Source organism: Musca autumnalis, unplaced genomic scaffold (assembly GCF_047663935.1).
Source record: "Musca autumnalis isolate F117 unplaced genomic scaffold, ASM4766393v1 scaffold_3, whole genome shotgun sequence".
Taxonomy (NCBI): Eukaryota; Metazoa; Arthropoda; class Insecta; order Diptera; family Muscidae; genus Musca; species Musca autumnalis.
The window spans coordinates 167,625,034-167,634,890 of record NW_027411866.1 but is presented as its reverse complement, the minus strand read 5'-3'; the positions used below and the strand labels follow the sequence as shown (position 1 = coordinate 167,634,890).

Here is a 9,857-nt window from a genome sequence, read left to right as displayed (position 1 = left end):
TAAAATATACTGCAATATCGCTGATAGTTGCGTAGTCGCTTTATCGCGTTTTAGCCAAACTTCAAAAACTTCCCTTCTCTTGATCATCATTTTCTTAAAATTGCGATAACACGAAAAAAGGCAAAAAAAGGCAGACGAACTTTTGGGAGTAGTTACTTCGGAGCATGTAATTTAGGAATAAAAAAACCCTGAAGTGTTTCCGTTTGTTTCCAATTAGTAGAAGCTTGCACAAAATGCCTTAAGAGGAAAAAACCGCATACGAATAGTTATTTTTTTTTTAAGAATATTTACCACAACAAAATATGTTACCTTAATTTTTTTCACTAAGCAGTGGTTCCAAACTATCCAATAAAATTAAATTATACACAGTTTACTTTCAATTTTCGCACATAATTGGCGATCAAAACAAATATTAAAAAAATCAGTTTTGTCAATCCCAAATAAAAAGAATGTACCGTTATAACGGTCAACAACAATAAAATTCGGTAATGTTTATTATTTTTAGAACCAATAACTTGTTTAGAAAAAGACTGCATTAATAATTTTTAAATAACTATTAGTTCATTTTTCGGACTTTTTCCCCGCTAGATTTAAATTTCGCCCACAGTGCGATGTGGTTATAATTTGACATTTTCAGTAATTTTGCAATTTTAGCTACAATTTTTAACCGAACTAACTGTAATTTGACATTGAAGGTTGTAGTGGTCACCACACATCTGCATCAACAATTTTCAACATAGCCCCAATATAACGATAATTCCCGATTTTCGGTACTTTGAGGATTTTACTTAAAATGTTTAACCAACGTAGGTCCATGTTTTCGTATAGTCCCAAAACAAACCTGCCGATTTTCCGTACCTTAGCTTTATTTTTTGGACGAACTTTCTGTAATTTGAAATTTAAAAGCCAACAAAAATTCTGCAACAAAAATTTTTCATTTAAGTTCATATTTTCGTATAGCCCACATGCCTCCGAACTAGCTGTTAATGACATTTGAAGTTCCCACGTTATGTACCGATTTTCGGTATTTTGTGGATTCTACCTGCAATTTTTAACCGAATTAGGAGTTATTTGACATTAAAGGCTCCCATCAAAAACTGTCGACATAGGTCCATGTTTTATTATAACCCCTATATAACGGTACCACCCAATTTCTAGCCCACCAAAAATTGTCAACATACATATGTAGTTAGATATAGGCACCATAAAAAAGGGCCTCCCGAATGAAGCATTTTATGTACATTATCTGACATTTTAACGTACCCACTTAAAGTTGGGGACAGGAATGAAAACTAATTATTCCATTTTAGTTCAGAATATTTTATGGTGGAGGGTATGAAAAGTTCGGCCCGGCCGAACTTAACGCTTTTTTACTTGTTTTTGGTTTACTTAGTTTCAATATTTTTACTATCAAATCCCACATAGAAATTAACAATCGGTGCCAACAAGAAATTGTGGTTTTGGCCGAGAAAATGGATTCCTGAACGCACAGTGGTCGCCCAATAATGTTGAAAAATTACCAAAATTTCCACTTTCACAATGTCAAAACTCCTTCAGGCAGTTTAGACATTCAAATGCTATTACGATGTACTAGAGAATTCTTAACAATTGTCTTGGCTACAATTTTTACCTTATTATTGGTTCGAAAATCTTAACGGTTTCGCTGTTATAGGCCGAATTGTGCAAAAAACGTGACAAAAATGGTATATTTTCTACATTTTCGAAATGTTGACCATGAAAACGAAGCTCGATTTTCGCAGTCAACTCCAAGAATCAGAAAATCGCCCCAACCTAATGTATATATGTACATATTTTTCTCAGATTTCTTAAAAAAATACTCAAGACCCCGCCAGTGGGATCGTATGACAAATGTAATGCAATAACAAGCATTCGATAGATAGATAAATGCACTTGACAGTATGTGTACTTCTCTCTGAAACCCGTAAGTTAGAGGTTATGAGTATTTTAGGATTCCTCCCATGTTCACTTCCAAAGTAAAAATTGCAATAGCAATTTGTATTAAAATGTTTTAATAAAGAACATTTTTAGTGTATGGCAACCCTAGTTGAGATCTTTTGTGAGAGCTATCTATGTATTGTGAATACGTATGAACATACAGACGAACGAATGCATTTTATTTGAATTAATGGATGCTCTCAGCACATTTCCTCACCGGTATCTCCAATGATCGCTAGATAAAACTTCAATACTGCAAGTGCTGCACAAGCAGAAAACAAGCAGGCAGATAAACGAGCGTCACCACAATGCTCAAGTTTTCTTTGTTTTTCGTAGCTCATTATTTTGTTTTGGGTCTCTTTCTTTCTGTTGTCGCTGTAAATTTTTCTTTCTTTCGGTTTTGTTTTGCGTAGTATAAAAACAGCTGATGCAAGAGCTTTTTAAACATTTGAAAAACGGAAGACTTACCAAGCGGTTTGTAACTGAAAAATAAAAAAAAGAAAATAAATAAAATAATAAATTGCTTAAATAATTATTTATTAAAACCAAAATTACACATAATAACAAGCCAGTGCAAATGTTCAATAGGCAAACTTTATAAAGTGCAATATTAATAACAAAATAATCATCAAACAAATTTACTTAGAAATATTTTCTGAATTGTGAAAAATTTTTGCAATAAAAAAGAAAAATAAAATTAGAGAAAATAGTGAAATTGAAAACAGTGTAATACAAAATAAATTATTGTAAAAACTAACTAAAGAAATCTTTAAATCAAAATGCGTCCCTTCGGTAACGACATTACCAATATTGCCAACAATGGCAATAACGGCAACAATGGAAATAATAATAATAACAACAACAATAATAATAATGGAAATAACGCAATCGATTTACCCATGGTGGAAGATCCTCGGGTACCACCCCATATTGCCAGAATCGGTGGCATTGTCACATTTTCACCTGTAGCTGGCCGAGGAGTTATTCGCGTTGTTGGACGTTGTGAAGATGCCAAAGAGAATAATATGTTGGGTAAGTTAAATTTGTTTTAGATACCTATTAATAAAACTAGTGAAATATACTACATTCAAAGATATTGAAAGTAGGGTGGTGAATGTTTAAAATCTAAACGAAAACATTGGTTTATAAACTTCCTTAGATCTGACAATAAATATTAATACAGTCAATTTAAGCAGAACTTTCGTTGCTAATACTTCAATTTAAGGACAAAAATAAAAAACAGAATAAAAATGTCAGTCACCGCCAACGCATATTAGTAAATACATTTTTCGAAGATTTTTTCTCTCAAACACAGGAAAAGTTCTGCCTCTCCCCTTGTACAAATACCCTCTCGGATCGATACATAAGTATGGGAAGTATCAAAGTCTGGTAGAGCATGACAATGGATTCAGAATAATTTTTTCCTGATAAAAATTCTCTAATGCCTCAACCACACCTTCCAATATTTTAATCAAATATTATGGTTTCCTTTGTTCCGCTATGATACAATCGAAATCCATATCGGTTCGACAAAAAATTGGGGGCTTTGACCGGGAGAATCGATTTCGCTTACTGCCAGACCAATGCACACTTACATGCTCTTTTTCAGTTTTCCAAAGGTGGTCCTGCGAAGGTCAGTAATATTATTTCTTTATTGTATATAGTGTTATGTTTAGGTATAAACAATGTTGTCATTCCGTCTGTAACAAATTGAAATATTCATCATAGACCCTATAAAGCACATACTTATATTCTTGACCAACATAAAATTCTAAATCGGTATAAAGATGTCCGTCCGCTTGTTTAAACCAATATACAGCTCGCAATAGTTAAGCTTATAATTTGGTTCAGAAGTTGTTACTATCCTTGGGTAGTAGAAAACATTTCTGCAGATAATTTTAATATCAAAAGGTCCATGTTTTGATTTTGGGAAGGTTTTAGGTTCATTATCCAGCATAAATAGCTGACATTTCGTATTGTATAAAACATTCCTACAGAGAAAAGATTTTCTGCAAAGGTCCTCGTTTAAGGTGGGAGCTATAGAAAGGTACATCCTGAGGTGCGATATTCTGAAGCATTATATCGCATTATTCAACTGAAATGGCTAACATTTGGTATTTAGTCTCCATCGTGTAGGGGGAGTGGGGTGGTCTAAACAATTTCTGCTGAGAATTGACGGTATGGGTCCACCTTTTCATATAGCACCCAATTTTAATATGCCTCCCGATTGTTAATGTGGTTCTTCATAATCGCATTCATTTTGCAGAAATGCAAAATTCAGACACGTCTTTTTTGTCCCGTGTATATAACCGACAGAAGTTCTAATCGTTGATTACACATTCCTCTAACGAAATTTTGCTTTGCTGCTGATGCACATCCCCTAACAGTATGTCGCCACCTGTCTTGTACAGATCTGCAGATAAACCATTAGCCCCTGCTGCCATATTGTTCTTCTGCTAACTAGGATATATCAGCAAAAATGTCTAAAATCGTCTTTTCCATTTCAAAAAAATCAAAAAATTTTTTTGATACTACATCAATGATTTTTGGTACATAGATTAAGAAAAAAATCGTGATTCCAAATCTGTTTACGTTACCAACTTTGATCGTTGCGCGCAAAAGATATGACCGTTTTAGTTATGCTAATTAGAAAAAATTCTAAAAAAATCGCGGCTTAATATAGTAACTGTTATATCCTATTATCGTTAACTGAATACGCACTCTTTGCGATAATGCAAAAAAAAAAAAATCGAAAAGTTTCAATGGATTCGCGAAAAATTTAAATTTGTTAAATAATTTCACGTATTTACAAACATATTTTTGAAATAGTAGCGCTTATACTTACAAAAAAATATATATAAAAAATTATAGCAGCATCCAGACATTGTGAGGAATAAAATGAAACCTAAGTCGTGAAGTTTGGAGCTATAGTATTCACGTTATTTGCAAAAATACAAAGAAAATATGACGAAAACAATAAAAATCATGTTATTCAAATTAATTTTTTTATGGTTTTATAGGAAAGGTTGAAGAAAATATGTTTGAGTTCTTCGTCATTTTCGTTCAAATATCACGCAATAATGAACATATTCCGTTGCAACAAATTTTTCGATTATAGTTTTCCTATTGGCGAATATTTTTAGAACATTATATTAAATCACCAGGAATTCCAATTGTGGCATAACATTAAAATAATGTTATATTGAATATTACAACATTTGAAACGCATATAAACCGCGTAATATTGGAAATCACAAGATGCGCATCCGATTTTACAAACAGCGAATCAATCCCTCTTATTTGATATACACTTTGTGAAACTCCATTTGGCGACCACGATGTAGCATCAGTTGCATTTTAGGGTGCAAAAAACAGTAAAATGCCCATAATTTCCACGAAGTACATTTGCATTTTATGCGCATCCGATTTAAATGATCACCATTAAAAAATACATCATCCTATGTCATTTCAATGCGATCCATCAGGAACCGTGGATGTAGCATCGCACTCAGTTTTTAGAAAAAATCTATTATATCTCCGGATTCGCGAAAGTTTTTCAATATCTGTTTTCGCATATTTTAAATATGTGTTTCGCTCTATTTATCTAGTAGTAATAACACATCTAAAACCCGTCTAAATACGCGATATTTTCAAAAACATTTTATGCAGATTTTCGAAATTTGAGGGGTATCATATCCGCCGATCTAGTGGATGGATTTAGACGCGCAAAGGCTTGTTAGATTCAGAACGTAAAAAAACTAAATTCACGCGGGTTTCCACTGAAATCGAATGGCATTTGTAAATTTTGAATCCAAAAAACTGGTTTTTTAAAAAAATTTACGCACAAAAATTTCGACTTTAAGCTGAGATTGTTGTGAACCTTTGAAGGCTACACGCCCGAGTTATACACTAAAAAATGCGTAATCGTGAGTACTACAATCTCATAATCAGTTTTTAAACGAGTACAGTTGCGCGTCCCTATTAGAGCAAAAATTCAAAAAACCCAATTTTTCAGTCTTCAAAATGTCAGCATCCGTTTGAGATTGATGTATTGGTTATATTAAAAAATCATTCATTAGAAGCTTCATCTCTGAAGTGTATTCTTTAACTTCTTCTTTGAACATTATTATCTACATTGTATGGTAAAGCCACTAATTAAAAATTGACTTAAAAAAACTCGTTTCCTTCAACGATTTTTTCCTCTTTTTTTACATTAATATGACCACAGCTTCCGCTCAAATTATAATTTTAAGAAATCCATCGGTGAATCGTGCTAAAACAGTTTATTTTACCTAAATGCGTTCAATGCGTTCCATACCTCAGTTTCAACATAAGTAAAGGCCGAACAACAAAAAGGCCGATATACACTTTCATACGGTTAAAATGTGCCTCATCGAAGTAATGGTTTTAAACCCCAAGTATGTTTGGACGAAATCCGTTTCAGACAATCTGGAGTTGATTTAGCCATGCCCATCTGTCCGTCCGTCCGTCTGTCTGGCTGGCTTGAGCGCACGATACCTCTCGAACAAATCAACCGACTCGGTCTAAAATTTGGCTTTCGTAATATTTTGTCCAAACATAGTTTAATTTCGAAGATGGTTCATATTGGCCCACTCCTTCAGGTACCTCCCCCACGCAAGGTTTGAAGGGATTAACCGATATGGACCACACTTTGCGCATCGTGAAATGTATACCAGATATAGGTCTATCGGTCCACTCCTTTGGGTACCTCCCACACAAATTCCGGACAAGTTCAGTTTAGGACCATCTCTCGAATCGCTCTGATTTTTGTTGTAACAACATGTATTCGCAACCCCATTCAGACGGTAAAACTTTTATCAGGGGCAAATCCATACTTCCTGAGAAAATAACCTAAAAGCTGTAAAAAAACGCCTACGGTACCATTTGTAGAGTTGGGCAATATCTTTCAATTGAACGATCCGGATCACTACCTCGTTCAATGAACACCGGTAATTTCTTTAACAAAACTGCGTATACTTAATTTCACACGTTGATTTTTATGATGTTACTCATTCGTCTTTGAACGAGGACCGTGATCTGGATCGTTTAATTGAACGGGATTGCCCAACTCTAACCATTTGTACTGGTTGGCAGCCGATTCGGTAAAAAATTTTGTCATCGTAATACACGGTGCTCTTGAATCAAATTTAAATGGAAGGTACTTACACCTGGGAAGTGTTTGCAGATTCTGAAACTACAACACCGGGAGCGCTTATTAAATAAATCGCGATTCAAGTTGATTTAATTAAATTTGTAAGGCTTTTTTAGGTTTTCATGATTTTGCTTGGAAACCGCAAGCCCTTACGAAATGGGACTAAAGAACATGTTGTAGATATGAAAATTCTCTATAAGATTGATTTTTATGATATCTTCGTTGTTTTTACCGTTTTTGAGATATAGAAGCTCAATTAAGGACAATGGATTGACTGTATCGCCTGCAATGTCATGACTGCAATTTCCCAACTTAAACTTATATATCTCAAAAAAGGTACAACCTAGGAAACAATTACGGAAGCCAATCTTGTAGAGAATTTTTACAGCAACAACGTATTCTTTAGTCCCATTTCGAAAGGATTTGCAGATTTCAAGCCAAATCCTGAAGACCTATGAAAAAAATCTGAAAGTTTGATCTGAACCTCTATATCTCAAAAATGTAAAACCTAGGAAAATATCAATCAGCCATTCTTGTACAGAATTTTCGCTGCAAAGACATTTTCTTTAGTCCCATTTCAATAGGACGTGCGGTATCCAAGTAAAATCGTGAAAACCTAACAAAAACCTTAAAATGTGAACTTTGATCGCGATCTATTAAAAAAATCCATCCAGCTATTTTTTCTTGTTTTTAGATTTTTCTCATCTATAAACACAACTGTTTTAAAATTTTCAAAAACTTCCCTGGTGTAAGCGGTTTTCATTTAAAGTTAGTTAAGGTGCACTATGCATAACATTGTAATATAAGTTTTTTGATTTTTCTTATCTATGAACATTGTAGTTTCAGAATCCGCAAAAACTTCCCAATTGTAAACACCTTCCATTTATATTTGATTCAAGAGCACCGTGAATATTTTGTTCTAACTTAGATTGAGTTCGAAGACGAGCCATATCGGTCCACTCCTTTAGGTACCTCCCCCACAAATGTTCAAAACTTTTCACTAAAATGGTGCCCACGATAACTCTCGAAGGCAATAACCGAGTTGGTCCATACTTTGCACATAGTAATATTTCTACGAGGCATAGATCAGGTCCGAATATGGACTACATATGTAAAATCCTTCGGGCACCTGCCACACAAAATTTAAAAAAAAAACAGTTTAAGGCCTACTGTCGAATCGCTTTGGACTTTGTTGTAACAACTTGTATTCGCTGCCCCCAAAACGATTGGTCCATACTTTGCACATAGTAATATTTCTGCGAGGCATAGATCAGGTCCGAATATGGACTACATATGTAAAATCCTTCGGACACCAGCCACACAAAATTTAAAAAAAAAAACAGTTTAAGGCCTACTGTCGAAACGCTTTGGACTTTGTTGTAATAACTTGTATTCGCTGCCCCCAAAACGATGCAAGTTTTTTTCAGAGGCAATCCCATATTTCCTTAGAAAATAGCCCAAAGGCTGTAAAAACATCCTATGGCAACACGTGTAGCGACTGGAGCACGATGACTCTCGAACGGATTAGCCGCTTCGAGTTGCTACAGATAAAGGATAAAGACTGGGAACATAAACTATAACAAATCCTAAACAGCATCAATGGGCGAAAAATCCGACAAAGTCCGTAAGAGAAAGGAAAGGTTGCAGACAAAATCTGTTGATAACATTTAAATTCTCCTCGGTTTGACAATTGATCAAAGAAGTGAGGTAGAAAATACCTATGTTTGAATTGTCAAGCATAAAGTCCATGAAAAGTTGTCATTTAAACTCATTACGACGGGCCAGTAACGCGGACCGGGGTCTGCTAGTTTTACAATAAATTTCAATTCCACACTATAACCCAGACAAATATCAATAATTGTGATTGTATGTATTAACTAAGTTTTCCTCGCATTATTTATGGGAGATTTTGGTATTTCTATGAGCAAGCAGAATTTGTATACAATTGAAAGTTAAAATATGTATTTCTGGATTTAAAAGACAACATTCTGTTTAACATTGTGTATAACGCAATAATTTATTTAGATGTTAAAATCTGTATTACCTAATAACATATTAATATATATTTTTATTTCCACTTAATTAAATTTAACAATGGATAATTTATGCGTCATCATAACAACTATAAATAATATTGTACAACAAATTACATATTCGTTAATTGTTATTTATTAACCCAAAACTAGGTTGTCGGCTAAAATTTTGCAAAACAAAAAAATTAAATCAATCAAAATAAATAATGTCTGGACGAAATAAAAAACTATAAATTGTGCTAATGTTATAACACAGTTACCAAGAAAGTAAAACACAAAGCCCAAAAATTCCCATAAACAACAATGGCCAATTACATTAACGTGAACATGTAGTAATAACTTTCTTCATACCAGCCAACTGACCGCTGTAAAAATTTAAAAAACAGTTTTAGATTTTATGTAATTGGCATTACATGCAAACATTCAAACATACATATGTGTTAATCTTAACGTTTTAAAATGCAGTGGCAATTTATTCTTTTCGGATCGTTGTTATGATTGTTGTGTGTGTTCGAGTTTTTGTTAATTTCTTTTTGTTGAAAAAATGAAAAACTGAACCAAATTTTTCCGCAATTAAAAATAATAATTTTCAAAGCCTTACTTACTGAATGTGTTGTTTCTTGTTGTTAGTGCTAAAAAACGAAATTTTGTAACAATTTTTTGTTCATTTTGCCTGCCTGTCTACCTGTTTAGCT

At 33.7% G+C, this 9,857-nt stretch overlaps 1 protein-coding gene across 1 annotated transcript in view; it reads left to right on the top strand.

The window, feature by feature from the left end:
• Nucleotides 1–2,365: 2,365 nt before the first annotated feature.
• LOC141398077 (leucine-rich repeat-containing protein 20-like) overlaps nt 2,366–9,857 on the top strand; it is a 40,637-nt gene continuing 33,145 nt past the window's right edge. The window contains exon 1 of the mRNA XM_073975246.1: nt 2,366–2,988. Coding sequence (XP_073831347.1) covers nt 2,736–2,988 — 253 coding nt within the window. The 5' untranslated portion in view covers nt 2,366–2,735. The remainder of the gene's footprint in view (nt 2,989–9,857) is intronic.